Source organism: Apodemus sylvaticus, chromosome 7 (genome assembly GCF_947179515.1).
Source record: "Apodemus sylvaticus chromosome 7, mApoSyl1.1, whole genome shotgun sequence".
NCBI lineage: Eukaryota > Metazoa > Chordata > Mammalia > Rodentia > Muridae > Apodemus > Apodemus sylvaticus.
The window spans coordinates 90,875,247-90,891,805 of NC_067478.1; the positions used below are offsets into that span (position 1 = coordinate 90,875,247).

General features: G+C 36.1%; 2 protein-coding genes and 1 long non-coding RNA gene across 20 annotated transcripts in view; 2 read left to right on the forward strand and 1 right to left on the reverse strand.

Annotated features, from left to right (window-relative positions):
• LOC127689222 (von Willebrand factor A domain-containing protein 5A-like) overlaps positions 1-860 on the reverse strand; it is a 129,415-nt gene extending 128,555 nt beyond the window's left edge. For 10 of the 18 annotated variants that reach the window (XR_007978862.1, XR_007978861.1, XR_007978863.1 and 7 more), the window contains exon 1: positions 738-857. The gene's annotated coding sequence lies outside the window, so the exon portion shown is untranslated. Of the gene's footprint in view, positions 1-737 lie in introns of all 18 variants that reach the window. The other 8 variants (XR_007978864.1, XM_052188642.1, XM_052188638.1 and 5 more) reach the window with 3 other exon arrangements.
• Positions 138-2,886, forward strand: LOC127689224 (uncharacterized). Its single transcript, XR_007978865.1, has 2 exons — positions 138-306; positions 2,703-2,886. It is a non-coding gene; the product is annotated as an uncharacterized LOC127689224 (long non-coding RNA).
• An 11,050-nt stretch (positions 2,887-13,936) lies between these two features.
• On the forward strand, positions 13,937-14,878 carry LOC127690004 (olfactory receptor 150-like). The gene has a single exon (XM_052189574.1). The coding sequence runs from the start codon at positions 13,943-13,945 to the stop codon at positions 14,876-14,878; it is 936 nt and encodes a 311-aa protein (XP_052045534.1). The 5' UTR covers positions 13,937-13,942.
• The last annotated feature ends 1,681 nt before the right edge of the window (positions 14,879-16,559 follow it).

The window sequence follows — 16,559 nt, forward strand, 5'->3', positions numbered from 1 at the left end:
GCTCAAAGTTATAGCCTTAAACTGGTTGCTGCTATAGAGCTAACAGTCCAGCCAGTGAATACTTTAACTGCAGGCAGAGAATGTGATGAGTCAGCTTGCCACACCCCTGCTGTTTACAGCTGCAGGATGGGCAGGAATCTGTGCTTCAAGCCAAGTAAAGTGCTGTGTGGAGTGAAGAGCCATGAATAAAGATAGTTAATCTTTTACTTCTCTGCCTAAGACCTGCAGCGCTGGATATTTACGGAAGGCACAACTTCAATTTCTCCAGTGTCTATAGAGAAGGGCTGTGGGATGCAATGGGTTAAGGTGAGTGGATGATCAAAGCTGGATTTCCATAGGAGAAACTAACCTGAAGCTGGGAAGAAAAAAACAAAAAAACACAAACAAACAAACAAAAAACCCTCTTCTTATAAATTGAAGGAAAAGTGAGAAGGAGGTAAGAGAGAAACTGGGCTGGGGTGGAAAGAGTAAGAAGGAGGAGAAGGGACGAGAAGGGAGGGACAAAAATAGATTTTTTTTTTTTTTAATTTTCTAGCAGGATTTAATTTCAGGAGGGAGGCAGGGAGAATATGGACCTGAAATTGATATCATGTATATACTCTCTAACTAGAAAAATCTTCTGTAAACAGACTCCAGGATGTGAGTTGCTGTCCCACCGCACCCAGACCCCATGGTTTCCCATTAAAAGGCACTTATAATAAATACTTTGTACCGATAACTAGAATAAAAGGTCTTACCCTGTTGAGGGATAGGTAGGATGCTTCCCAGAGAGAGCAGAGTCCAGTAAATCAGCCACTCTTAAAGTCTCAGCAGCTCTGAGACAAAGTGAAAGCAACCGGAAGAGAAATTACAGGAAGAAGCAACTAAAGCAGCAATTCCAGGAAGACCCGCCCACTTCTAGGGACCAGCTATAAAGTTACACTTGTCTTAGGGAAAGGGGTGGACTGGAAATTCTTAATGAAATAGTAAATTCCTGTTTCTATTTTGATAGAAGGGAGAAAGTGTTTTGTATAATATTTAGAGCAATTGCTCTATTTTTCCCCTCTACAAGGTCTACTCAGAGACTCAAAAAAACTAATAAAGGTAGTCATGTGAAACCCTAACTCAAAATGTGAGCCCCAACTTAATGTTTGTAGACTTCTAGCAGCTAGCCTAATACACAGAAACTTGCTCCTTTGCCATACTGCCTCCAGCTTTGACTTCAAGATTATTATAGAAGATAGCAATCCCTGATCCCAGACCTGTCCTGCCAGCTTCTTTTCACAGCTGAGAGCTTTGCTAAATCTTCAACCACATAATGGCCCAAGAATGTTGCCTGTTTGCTCTAGCCCCACCAACTCCCTTATGCATTTAGTGCTCTGTTAAATGTATAGCACCCCTGAAGCATTTAGTGCTCTGTTAAATGTTTAGCCATACAATATCCTAAAAGTGTAAATGTTGGCTCTAGATAACCTGTTATCACCCCCGGAGGTTAGCCTGCTTCTCCATTCTTCTTGGGTTTGTGGGGGTTTTGAATCATTGACAGGATGTCTAATGCATTGTCAAACATCCCTGTTTCTTTGTGGTTTTTACCTTTAAAAAACCCCCAACCACCACAGTTCATGACCGAACTCTTCTTACCTCTCGTGGGTTATGAGGTTCGGCCTTAGTGCTGCACTGGATTCCCCAATAAACCTCATGCATTTGCATCAAGAAGGTCTCTCATGAATTTCTGGGGGCGTCACCTTTTCCTGAGGCTGAGAGTCCCCTACTTCAGGGCCTTTCAGTCAAACGTAGAATATTTGTGTTTCAAGATTCAATGCTGGCAATGTATTATTTAAAAATGTTATAAAATGCTGTGCACTATTAGGTTTCAGAAACTGGAACAGACATTTGAAGTGCATATTTAACATTCCAAAGCAGTCCTGGCCTCCAAGATGTCCCAACATACCTCAGTTCCTACCTGGCATAACTCACCTTTAACCTGAACTTTCTAGCCTACAGGCTGCACTTCCCCTCACACAGAGGCTCTGTGCTATATTATTCAGACATTGTGGTCTCTCCCTCTCTTTTCTCTGCTGCTCCTTCTCTCTCCTCTTCCTCTTTCCCTTTTCCTTTTTTCTGCATGATTTCTAGATTTCTCTTTTTCTCTTCACCGTTACCTCTATCACCCTCTCCACGGTGCCTTTATTGGCCTCCTTTAGAGACAGGGAATTTTCTTGCCCAAGAACAGTTTCCCAATAAGCCTGTGTGTATGTGTATTTTAAACTGGCTTGAATTCACGTCTTCCTTTGTCTGAGAAATAACTAATCATATACCTCACTAACAAGTTTGCTCACTAAGCCTCTTCTCTACTAAATTCAACTAATAGCAAAGTTATTAAACATTATATTCTATCATGAGCTTTGGTCAATGTTATACCTGTAGACAGAACACGTGTCACCTAACAATATTGTTCCTCCTAAACTGTTTCTCCTAAAATGAACTTTTGAGTATAAAATGATGATTAAATTTATAACTACTTGGACCATTTTAAGCTATAATAGTTCAAAATGGGTATGAAACTCCCATAGCATATACAAATGTACATAAAATTATCATGTGAGCAGATTTCCTTCTATGCCTAATGAATATTTTATATATTTTTATATGTCTGACTATGAATGAAAATGAGTCTGTGTAGGAATAATATACTGTATTCTTTCTCTTTCCCACTATAACAGATCTCCATTGGCTGCAGTATCTGGGCAGCAAAATCAGAAAGGCAGAGCTCTTTCTTTGAGCTGGTGGATTCAAATCCTAGTACTTGAAATTAGCGGCAGAAAAGATGCAGCGGTTTGCTTGGAACTAATTCTTTGAAGGAACATATCTCGGATGCTGGAGATATGAGGAATAAATAATTACACACAATAAAAATATACACAAAGTTCTATGGACTTTTACAGTTTGTAATCATGAATCAATTTTGTTTACATGTCCACTTGTGTTATCTGGGAATACTCATTTTTTTTATAAACTATTTAGTAAAGCTAACACTCAAGGATTTTATAGAGAAACATGATATTCATTTTTGGGCAGTGTAGCTGGCCATGAAACTATTTGACTAGAACAGAACAGTGCACTGGTTTTCATAATGAAAGACCTTTTCCAAGAACTACTTCAGCAATTTCTTCACAATGAACTTTCAAAGCCTCAGATGCAGCATATTACATCCATTACCTTGATGGAACCAGGAAACACAGAAACACAAAGCTGACAAAGCTACTCTTGGAGAACCATTGCTCATTGTCTGACAACTTCATTTTTATAAACAGTGGCACAGTCATGTCCACTGGAAAAGGTCATGAATCTAGCAGAGCTGCTTAATCTGCAGTCCCAGAAAAATGGTGCGGATTGATGCAATCACTATCTTTCCTTCTCTAACTTTTGGGATTTAGACCCTGTATGTTACATTTTGAAGAACTTTTCCATTATGACTCATTTTATGTCTTTTCTTGAGAAAATTATTTCTGAGTCTTTGTAGGAAAATCCTACAATTAACTTTTTCTGGCCACGATTTGGAAGTCTTCCGTTTTCCCTGGAGATCATTAAGCAGAGGTAAGCACATAGCTAGATGAGGCCATGGCTCCTGGCATTTTCTTGGGGTGTCTGCCTGTGAGCAAACTCAAACAACATAATAGGTGGCAGGTAAATAGAGACAATTGTCAACCTCTTACTGGCCAGGAGCATTGGCTAGAGAGTCAAGGTCTCCTTTAATTATAGGCTTAAGAGCTCTTTGAAAATACAGTTTGAAGATACATGATCTTACAGGGTACAGACCTGGAACCCTAGAACTTAGTTTGACTTAATAAACTTTTAGTTTGACTAAAATAAACTTTTCCTACTTTATAGCATAGATGATGAAACGTATAATAAAGAAAGTTAGGTATAAGCTCCTTTCCTACTATGAGTTCAGAATTGTTTTGGAGAATATAGTGACATATGAGCGATGATATAGTATTTATTTAACATTATATTGTAGAATACTAACAAGTAAAAAACTGCAAACATTTTGTAGTTTATTACATATTTGTACAAAATTTATTGGTCATGCTTTGACTGTGTCAGCACTCTACTTTTCTGATATTTATATTTTCATTTTTCCATTTTACATAATTAATGCATTTCCCCAAACTTTATTATAAGTTTCTGAAAAGATTTTTTTGTAAATATATTCATGTCAGATTGCTTCTTCACATAGAAAACTTAACTCTTCTAAATTGCTTTCCTGTTAGTAAAGGACAAGAATCTATCACAGTTTAGGCCAGCTATCTGTTCTAGGGGGAAAAAAAAAAACTAATCTTTTGGTATGCAGGGAAGAACCTTTTATTTAGTAGTTTTCCCATTCAACCTTTTACACACTGGACTGTCTGATGGTGCTTTGGGAACAAAAGAAAGAGAGAGAGAGAGAGAGAGAGAGAGAGAGAGAGAGAGAGAGAGAGAGAGAGAGAGAAGCATGGTATTACTGAAGCATCACTGTCCCCTTAGAGTCTGAGATGAGAAAGATGGTGATGTCCATCTATCGTACACATTCTATGACTTTTAATCTTGGAGGTAACAGCAACTGGATGACTTTTCTCCCCTGATTTTAGAGAAGCTTCTCTGATACTTTGTGGTCACATGTTTTAGGGAACTCTTCCATATACTTGGTGATGACTGAATTGTTTCTGATTCCTGTATATTCAAAGGCTTCCAGAGTTGCACTAAGGAGGCTAACACAGACGACTCTAAATAATGACTGGTGTTTCCTGTTGTGTTGCAAGTGTCCTTAGGTATAGCATGAGGCAGCATATTCTGCCTTATAGAGCGTTAGCAACAATGGATAAGCAAGGTTGCATCACACATGAAATAGCAGATATCTTTCCAATAACAACCTAAAGGGGTGGTGACTTTTCTAGCAGCTTACACTGGAATACATAGTGGAATCCTCTCACTCTCAAGTCACGTCTACCTCACTGTATAACATCAGAACTTGTAATGAAAGACAGACTCTTCCCCCTTAAAATGTAGTCTACTTGGGTACAGAATGTGTCCAAAATTATTATAGTACCTTGCAAAAGTGTTGGTTTATATAGAAAATGTTTTAAATTCCTAACCAATTTTAATGTTAATATGGCATTTGTCAATGTTCTTTACTGAAAACAATATTTATGAAAATATTGCATCTACCTTGAACAATTTTAAATATTCTTTGACCATATGCTTTGCAAAATTATCCCTAAATTGTTATCATATTAACTTCCATTAAATTCATGAATATAAAAATTAAAAATAAATAAAATTTAGACTACTAATTTCTACAAAGTAAAAACTTCTGTTCATCATATTCCTCTTACCATCTGTTAATATTCATATTTGTATACCTATTAACATTCAATTTTTATGGTATGTGATGTATGTATACCCTTAGGCATAACACATGTAATCATAAGTTTGAATTATTAAAAATAATGAGAAAGTGTGTTCTACCAGAAAGTACTTTGTATATTGTATCTAGAATATAATATTTGAATTTATCATTGCATTTATGGACAGAAATAGTATTAAATGTGATTAAAAATATGTAATTCAAAATAGTATGCATAATATTTTAATAACTAGAAAAGGCTTCCATCATTTTGGATGAAGAAGTCTCTAGAATCTTAACAATTTTGAGCTCATTTATGTAGTCCTGTTTGTTCTAAAAGATTTTCCACATAGGAATGTCATCTTTACTCTGCCCACTCCAGCATTTTAGGGACAAGTGCAATTTTCAGTTATTATTTATGTCCCACAACACCTGGTTATAGTCAGGCTCAGTACTATATCATCATATGGACTATAGTAATGATGCTTCTTCTTGGTGTTAAATGTGCCTTGAAACTTGTACATTAAAAATTGTACCTTGTAACAAATGACTCCCATGAAGAAGTATGGAGAGGGTCTTGATCCTGGAAAGGATTGATCTAGCATTGGAGGGGAATATAAGGACAGAGAAGAAAAGGAGGGAGGTGATTGGAGAATGGATGGAGAGAAGAAGGTTTATGGGACATATGGGGAGGGGGCATCCGGGAAAGGGGAAATCATTTGGAATGTAAACAAAGAATATAGAAAATAAAAATATTTTTAAAAAAACTTTACAAAAATGTGCCTAGTATTGGATCACATGTCTAAGAGAAATGTATATCCTAATTTATTCTGTTATTATGGGTTTGTTTTTTAAAAAAATTAATAAGTAGATTTCACCAATTTGAAAACTATTCTTTAAAAAGTCATCTTCACATCGAACAATTCAAAGTAACCCAAAGCAAATTAATGTAAAATTAATTTTTGCAAAATTATTGCAACTCTTATCCCAAAATTATGTTAGTGAAGAGTGAAGCATTAAGTATAATTTACTTTAAAGAAAATACTATGAAAATAACCTCTATAAGATATGTGTTTTCTGGAACTGGAGAGATTTCTTAGTGGTTAAGAGCACTGACTGCTCTTCCAGAGGTCCTGAGTTCAATTCCCAGCAACCACATGGTAGCTTCACAACCATCTGTAATGTGATCTGATGTCTTCTTCGGGAGTGTCTGAAGACAGCTGCAGTGTACTCATGTAAATAAAATAAAAAAAATATTTTAAAAAGATATGTATTTTCATTTTACCCAAAGCTATTTTCTTATTTATTGAAGTTTTAAGCTAATATCCATTGTCTTATTAGGAACATCTCCTAGTAATATTTCTTGCCAATTGCAATGACATGTATAGATCTCAATAGACATGAAAGGCATTATGCTCAATTTAATAGCTCACTTTATTTTATGAAAAACAACCACCTTATTGTACAACATATATGAGATGTCTAAAACAGTAAATCTTATGGAGAAAAAGAGAAGAGTGGCTCCAAGCCAAGGGAATGGGAAATATGCAGTTCTTCCATCAATATATAGTTATAATTGAGAATATAGATATAATCTAGGTGTAGTTGTATTACATAGTACCTAAGGTTAAGAATACATGTGCTATAGGGAAAGAATTTTCTTATCACAAATAAATGAGAAATCTGACAAAAAGGAAAATAATAAAAGAGATAGAATAGAGTATGTAGAGGATGAATAAGTTCACCATTTATTCCCATTTATTTGATGCAAAACCATTTAGGTAAATGACCTAAGGTCTTTTTGTGTTATACATCCATCTTCTACCCCTACTGATTTACATAAACCACTGGATCCATATGTATTAACTTTTGTTAATTTTTACTGTTAATATATTTATTTTGTAAATGTATGTGTTAGAGCTTGGCTGTAGCAAAACCTGTTCAATCATTTCTATTGCCCTCTTAAACACTCAGACTTCTGTTTCAGAGATTCTTGTTCCCTATCATAAAAGCATTATTCAATCATGTTGAGTAGCAGGCATGTGTTTATGTTCACCTTCTATAAAGACATGTTTCAATCATGTATTAATAATTTATGTATGTATTTATAATGAGCTAAACATGAATAATAGACATTTTATGTTCTACATTTCCACCTTATCAATTACTTCATAAACTACGGTACTCATCTTTAACTTTACAATTCATGAAAACTAGTGACAGGTTTTCATTTTGCTTTGTTTTCTTGGTTAATTTCTGTTATATTGTATTCAGAATTTACATCCTATATTTTTGAGAAAAGCAATTCTAGTAGTAATTTATTATCTCTTCTAAAATATGTACAAAATTCATTGTATGTTCTTCTGAATCACTGCTTAATTACAGATTTACGTAAGTCAATGTGTTGTCCTGTAGACCATTAATTGAGATTCTTTAAGAAAAGTTGAAAAGAAAAGCAATCACAAGTGGGGAGTGAGGGTGAGACCTGGGAGAGAAAGTGGAGGCAGGGAGGGAGTAGAGGGGATTGGTGAACTGTTCTCATATTGGGTGAGTAAAAAGGACAAAAGCACTGAGGGCAAGTAGGAAGAATGGAAACAGGAAACCTCAGGAGATAGGCGGTTGGGGGACCCTCCAGAATGCACCAGAGACCTGGGAGGTGAGAGACTCGCAGGACTCAAAAGGAGGAGGGATCTTAAATGAAATGACTAACAGTAGGGAGAGGGAACTTAGAGAGCCCACCTCCAACAGGAAGAGAGGGCATCAAAGGAGGGAGAGAGGGGCCATCCTACAGTCACAACTCTTACCCATAATTGTTCCTGTTTGAAAGAGATACAGGATAGGAAAGGAGAGGAACCTGAAGAAAGGAAGGTCCAGCAACAGGCCCAAAGTATAATCGAGCTCAAGAGGAAGTCCCAAGGCCTGTCACTATTACTGAGGCTATGTAATGCTAACAAAAAGGGACCTAGCATGACCACACTCCGGAAGTCCCATCAAACAGCTGAAAGAGTCAGATGCAGATATTTGCCCCCAACCAATTGACAGAAGAGGCTGACCCCATTGTTGAATTAGATAAGGATGAAAGTAGCTACTGAGAAGAGCAATCCTATAGAAAGACTAGCAGTCTCAATTAAACTGGAACACTGAGATCTCTCAAACACTGGACCATCAAACGGGCAACATACACCAGTTGATATAAGGCCCTCAATACACATACAGTAGATGACTGCTGAGTCTGTGTTCACTCAGAGATGTGTACATAATCCTTAAGAGACTGGAAGCCCCAGGGAGTTTAGAGGTTAGGTGGAGTGGCAGGTGGGGACTGCCACATGGAGACAGGGGTTGCGGAGGAGGTATGGGATGTGGAACAGTTGGAGGGTGGACAGCAGTAGATGGAATAATATATGGAGTATAAAAATAAATTAATTAATAAAAGAAAAAAATGAAAAAAGAAAGAAACATTGAGAAGAAAAACAGCCATGAAAAGAACAAGATTTAATAACAATTACAAATCATTATTTCACCATGCCTTAAATCAGCTGAAACACATTGACATGGCTTCAAAGATTTTACTAATTATTTTTAGTTTGAAAGTCAATGTCATACACACTTCATAAAGACATATCCACCAGGGCTTAATTTCTAGATTTAAACTAAAGATCACTACTATTTCCAAACAGAAGAATCATACACCAGGGAGATAAGAATGTCACACAGGGAACTTAAGATACAATTTTAATTGTTCTTAGCTTCCCCCATCACTCTATGCAGTTCATAGTAATTATAGGAAGTCTTGTGAGAATATATATACATATATATGTATATATACAATATATACATATATATCCATATACATGAGTATATATTTATGACACCTCTTTTTTTAACTTTCAAAACTGCCGTAACTTTATTCTACTGATTTCAAAAAATTTGAACATGAACTATGACAATTAATTCTTAATACGTAAACTACTTAGAACTTGAGGTCTGTGTCTTGATACTCTGAGTAAAAGAGATTGGGAAAGGTTTATTTGAACTATCATTACATACTACAGAACTACTTCATGAGAAGGTCACTGGCTCTAAATCTCACACAGAACTGGGAGAGAAGTTTCCCAGTAGAGAAAAGGTGAGCACCCAGATTCAGTTTCTCCTAGCACCACTCTACCTTGGAATGAGACAGTCTGAGGTCCTGTCTCCAGACAATCTAGGAAAGGAGCTGAAAAAGATCACTCACATTTTCAAGAGATGTATCAGAAGGCAAGAAAAGAATTATGTTTTAACATTTTCCCATATATGCTTAATAGATGGGTGTGATGCTGACACAAAGTGCATTTAATTGGCTTTACTATCTCTGAGGCAACATAAGGCATTCAATCCCCATCTTCCTTACTGTTCAGACAGATACCGCTCAGTATCTCTAGGTAGAGTATAACTAATTTTAATATAAATACTCAATTTTCCTGGATAGGTTTACCTTATAATGCTCTATTTAACCCACACCTTCAATTTAGAACAAGTCATCAAGGAACTCCTTATCTTACCTTCCTATCTCTTCTCTCACTTAGATAACTTGTTTGTTTTAGATCAAACATTGAAATCCTTGGTAAGTTTTGATGATTGTTATAGATCCATAATATTGAACATGAAAACCTTTACTTTACTATTTGACTTTGAATACTATGCAATTAACCAGTCTACCTCCTCTTTCCCTTTAAGACTGAAATGGTCTGAGGAGTGGTATTTCTGTGTTATACCTTTCCTTATATTTATCATCTAAAACATCATTTCACTTTATCATTGTTGAATGGTTTTTACTATCAGTTCACATTCACAAGCAAACAATACCTTCTTGGTGCATCTTTCATCCTGCAAGTATTGGTTGTTAAGTTTATAACTGTTATAATACTTTTGCACGTGATTATTAGCTAACTTCTTGATAAAACTCCTTTTTCAAGACAAACTTCAAAGTCAAGGACCAATTTTAAATACTGTGTTCACACAGCTATGGGATATGTTTCTCTGCTTTCATATACAAAATAACTGAAATACTCATGGAATGATTATAAAGAGTAAGCAAAGATTTGGTTAAGGTAATGTAGTTTTTAAATAATTTATAGATGAATCTGTTAAAATTCAATAAACATTTTAAGTCTAGTTATAGTTTAGAGATATCATGGTTGTTTTCATGTGGCATTACTTTTTTTTTTAAAGAACACAATTTTATTTCATTATCCAAAGGAAATTTTATAGAAAAAAATCAAAACAGACAAACTTGGAATACAGTATACACAGTTAACTACATCAGACACAAAGATTACAAAGAGGAAAGCACTGAGAGATTATGTTAGACTTCAGGGCACTTAGTCAGTTGGGATGGGCAAGCCAGCCATGGCTGGTGCCATGTCTCAAGTGACACAGTAAGATGTAGTGGAGCTTGTGTTTTAAGAACCTTGGTTTTCCAGTGCAACCTTGTCAGAGGCTGAGAACAGAGAAAATAGCCAGGTGTCGAGTCAGAACTGTAGAAACTATGAATGCATCTGCTTTTGTATGAGTCTTGCTCTGCTTTGTGCTGTAATGATAGAAAACTACACTGAACAAGGGTTAGTTGATTTGGTTCAAGTCTGTAGCACCTGGGAAGCTGAAAGTGCAGAAGCCTCCGCTGGCCTGTTGCTTAACTGATGACTGTGCTTTATGATTCTTCTCAGGTAGAAGACATGAAAGAGAAGCTCTAGGTTGTGTGTCTATCTTTTGTCTTTAACTTGTATTGCATTCAGAGTACCTATATTATTTTTTTAAAATTTAGGATTAGAAGCATAAATATAACCTGTGATAGTATGAATTGAATACTGAACACAAAAGTGGACTGTGGGACAGTGAAAACCTGAATATTTTGGTATAAATTACAAGGTATACATGAGGTTGAAAAATGTGGAAAGGGATTCCAGGCACATAGAAAGGTACTAGGATGTACTGGAATCTTTTTACTGGTCAGGATATTTGACTACTCTTTAAAAACATATTCTATAGTACAACATATAAAATTTGCATTCTTCAATGTAATTCAGTGTTTTAATATAGCTATTATATTATATAGTCCTCATCATGTTCTATTGTAGAATGCTTTCATCTCCACTCTTAACAAAAGTGTATGAGCAGTGACATCAGAACTTCTCTTTCCATCCTACAGTACGTTGAAGACATTGAGCTTCTTTCTGTCTGTATTATTACCCTGTTCTTGATACTTCATAAAATAGCCCCTGACAATCTATTGTCTTACATTCTTGGTCCCTTTCACTTACACTTTCTTTCTTTCTTCCTTTCTTCCTTTCCTCCTTCCTTTCATTCTTTTTTATTTCTTTCTTTTCATATTTTTGTAGGATATTTTCTTTATTTACATTTCAATTGTTATCCTCTTTCCAGGTCTCCCCTCCAGAAATCCAGTATCACATCCCCCCCAGCCTCTATGAGGGTGCTAACCCACCCACCCACTACTACCTTCCAGCCCTGGTATTCCCTTGCACTGGGCATTGTACCCCCTCAGGTCCAAGGGCTACTCCTCTTACTGATGTCCAACAAGGCCATCCAATGCTACCTATGTGTAACAAAATTACCTCATGTGTACTCTTTGGTTGGTGGTCCATAATTGGGAGCTCTGGGAGGTCTGGCCAGTTGACACAGTGTTCCAAGCTCTTCAGGGCGATGATTCAGAGCCAAAAGACTTTAAGGCTCTTTGTTGCAGAATAGTGCAAAAAGTATACCTTGCCTGTTCATTCATCAGTGGATGAACATCTGGGTTTTTCTCAAATATGATATCATGAACACTGATACTTAATCATTACTATACAAATTTTTGAGTGAATGTATGTTTTCAATTCTTGTGGATATATCACTAGACTGAAATTTCTGAGATACATGATAATACCATGGTTTATATTTTGAAATGTTATAAATTGTTTTCCAGTCTGTAATATTCTGAAATACTACCAAAATATATGAAGATTCTAATTTGTTTACATCCTTGTAGTACTTACAGCTTTAACTGCAATCATCCTGATCACTGTGAAACATTATTTCCCTATAGATTTGATTTGAATTTTCTTAATAATGAATAATAAAGCTTCCAATGTTTATTGGCTAAGTGAGCATCTTCACTAGAAGAATGACTATTACCATCTTTTGTCCTTTATAAATTGCATCATTTGACTTTTTTATTTTTAAATTATACTAGTTATAATGTGCACTATCTCAATTTTTCACAAATTTAAATTTTTTCTGTGCTACATGTCATGTTTACAGATATCATGTTATATTCATTTTATTAATTTTGTATGATAGCCTCTGATTTTAGCACTTTATCTAGTAAAGTTTAGCAATTTCCTATTGGTAAAATGTTGGTCATTTTTTTCCCTCAATATTGATATAGATTTATCTTCTATGTTTACTTCCAATGAACCATTTTGAATTAGTTTGAATGAGTGTCAGGAGAGTTACATATTAACAGCAATTACCTCATATCATATGTTTAAAATATTTCCACACTGAGCTTATAGATGTAAATTTGCTTCTGGTGTGTCAAATTTGTCACATTCACTGGCACGTCTATACATATGACAATACTATACCATGAAAATTATTAGAGTATTACAGTGAGATTCAAGAGGGAAGAGGTCATTATTCTGCCATTTCAGGTTAGTTCTCATTTTCTTGGACCACATAATATTCATGAATATAAATTCATAGTGGTATAGTACCTCATGCACAAGCAAATTTAAAAGAAAACAAGTCAGTTGATAGTGATATCACTAAGTTAGGAGATTGATTGGGAAAGTACGTCTATTTTTATAAAAATTTTCATTGACTAATGAGCATGGATGCCTTTCTTTTTCTGTATGTCTTTAATTCCTTTCCACGGAAACTTATAGTTCAGAGTGAAATGGCAGTTATTTCTCCTATTTAATGTGAATATAAGCAAATTATGATTTTATTATATTATTAATGAATTTAATAGTTGTTGAGTTTGACTTTAATCATCTGTTTTAAAATTTGCTGAGCATTTAAATGTTCAATTAAATATTAATTGGAATTTTTTCTATACAGAATATTACATTACTAAATTGCTAAAACTGTTTCATTTCTTCCTTTACAATGAAAGGAGCTTTATTTTCAGTGTCTAATTTACATTCTCAATCTAAAACATACACTTAAGCATTGAATAAATATGTCAATATTGCTTCATTTATTCACTTATAGTGAAAGTGTTCCATAGATTTTGGGGGGGAAGTCCTTGATGGTGCTGATATTTTGATTTAAAGCAATATTTACAAGATAGGCATAAGGTGCTATAAAACATTAAATTTATTATATCGGTTCGATAGATGTTCATGGAACAAAAATAGACATAGATACTTTAGATAATGTATTTGTATGTCACATGTAAAATCTTGAACTGTTAACATACATGAAGAGTTGTTGGCAACAGGAAAAACCAGAATGATAAACTTTAATTCAATGTCACACACCAAGAGCAGAGAGATAAACATTTTTTTCTTACTTCCTACATAAAACATCCAGGTCCATATGGCAGATAGAAATCACTCCACAGTGACTGAGTTCATACTTGCTGGGTTAACAGACAAACCAGAGCTGCAGCTGCCCCTGTTTCTCCTCTTCCTTGGCATCTACCTGTTTACAGTGCTGGGGAACCTGGGCATGATCATCCTGATCCTCCTCAGCTCCCATCTGCACACACCCATGTACTTCTTCCTCAGCAGCCTGTCCTTCATTGACCTCTGTTACTCCACTGTTATTACCCCGAAGATGCTGGTGAATTTTGTGACAAAGAAGAATGTCATCTCCTATCAGGAATGTATGACTCAGCTCTATTTCTTCCTTGCTTTTGTTATATCTGAGTGCCACATGTTGGCTGCAATGGCATATGACCGTTATGTTGCCATTTGTAACCCCTTGCTTTACAATGTCACCATGTCTTACCAAGTCTGTTCCTGGATGGTAGGTGGGGTGTATGGCATGGGCTTCATTGGTGCAGCAATTCATACTCTCTGCATGCTAAGAGTGGTTTTCTGTAAATCTAATATAATAAACCATTACTTCTGTGATCTTTTCCCATTGATGGAGCTTGCCTGCTCCAGCACTTATGTCAATGAGATAGTTCTCCTGTGTCTCAGTGCTTTCAATATCTTTATTCCAACCCTGACGATCCTGGGTTCTTATATCTTCATCATCGCTAGCATCCTCCGTATCAAATCCACTGAGGGCAGATTCAAAGCCTTCAGCACATGTAGCTCCCACTTCTCTGCTGTTTCTGTCTTCTTTGGCTCCCTGGCATTCATGTACCTACAACCCTTCTCTGTCACATCCAACGAAAAAGGCAAAGTGTCCTCTGTGTTTTATACTACCATTGTGCCCATGCTGAACCCCATGATCTACAGCCTGAGGAATAGGGATGTCAAACTTGCTCTAAATAAGTTATTTCAAAATAAGTTCCATGTATAAAGAAGTATTTACCTTCAAAAACCATACAAATTACAATCAATAAATTTTATCTTCTAACACTATTCAATTAGGCTCCAAACAAGAAACTTTATTTCTGTGTCAAATAGAATCATCCGTATCAGGAAGTCTCAGTATCTGTTAGTGGAATACACCTTTCATGTCTTCCCCTGAAGGTGGGAGCAGCAGCAGCAGCAGGAGCAGCAGCAGGAGCAGCAGCAGCAGCAGCAGCAGCAGTAGCAGCAGCATGACTTTTCTGGTTTATGCTTAGGATAGATTCTCCTAGAAGAGGGCACTTTTACATTGCCTAAGAAACTTCTAGACTTCATGATTGCTGTGAGCTTCAAAGCCTTTAAACATATTGCATTAAGTACATTAGCATGTAGATTTAAGTAATACATGGTACCCGTGCTCACTTTATTAATCTGTGTACAGCATGAAAACATTAATCGTTCTTCCTAGTATTAATTATTTAACTAATTAGTTTCTTTTAAACCTGATGACCTTGTATCTATCATTTCATCTGAATCCTGTAGTAGGCAAAGATCATTGGTGGCTTTGTCTTTAATTACATGACAAAACATCTTTTTGGATGTCTCCTTTACTTCATTCTGTAATATCAAAATTAGAAAGAAGAGATCCGGTTTTTTTTTTTTTAAATCAGAATAAAGGCTACTGCTTTTCTACAACCCTTGGCTTTTCTTCATCTTATATGTTCTTTCTCTTTTTTTAATAGGAAATTTTCTTTAATTGCATTTCAAATATTTTCCCCTTTCTTGGTCCCCCCAAAGCCCTATTTCATTCCTCCTCCCCCTGCTTCTATGAGAGTGTTCCCCCACAGTCCCACACACACATTCCACTACATTGGGACATCTAGCCATCTCAGGAACAAGGGCTTCTTCTCCAATTGATGCCTGACAAGACCATCTTTTGCTACATATATGACTGGAGCCATGGGTTCCTCCATGTGTAGTCTTTGGGTGGTGCTTTAGTCCCTGGGAGCTCTAGGGGGGGTCTAATTGGTTGATGTCATTGTTCTTCCTATGGAGTTACAAACCTATTCAGCACCTTCAGTCCTTTCTCTAACTCCTCCATTCAGAACCCCGTGATTAGTTCAATGGTTGACTGCAAGCATCCACCTCTCTATTTGTCAGACTCTGGCAGAGCCTCTCAGGAGAAAGCTATATCAGGCTCCTGTCAGCATGTACTTCTTGGCATCCACAAAAGTGTCTGCATTTGGTGACTGTGTATGGGATGGATGCCCAGGTGGAGCAGTCTCCAGATGGCCTTTTCTTCAGTCTCTGCTCCATACTTTGTGTCCACATTTGCTCCCATGAGTATTTTCTTTCCTTTTCTAAGAAGGACTGAAGCTTCCATACTTTGGTCTTCCTTCTTCTTGAACCTCATGTGGTCTGTGAATTGTATCTTGGAAATTCTGAGCTTTGGGCTAATATCCACTTATCAGTGAGCAGTTGCCATGTGTTCTTGTGTGATTGGGTTATCTCACTCAGGATGATATTTTTGGTTTCATCCATTTGCCTAAGAATTTAATTAAAGCATTGTTTTTAATAGCTGAGTAGTACTCCATTATGTAAGTGTACCAGATTTTCTGTATCCATTCCTCTGTTGAAGGATATCTTGGGTTCTTTACAACTTCTAGCTTGTATGTTCTCTTATATCACAA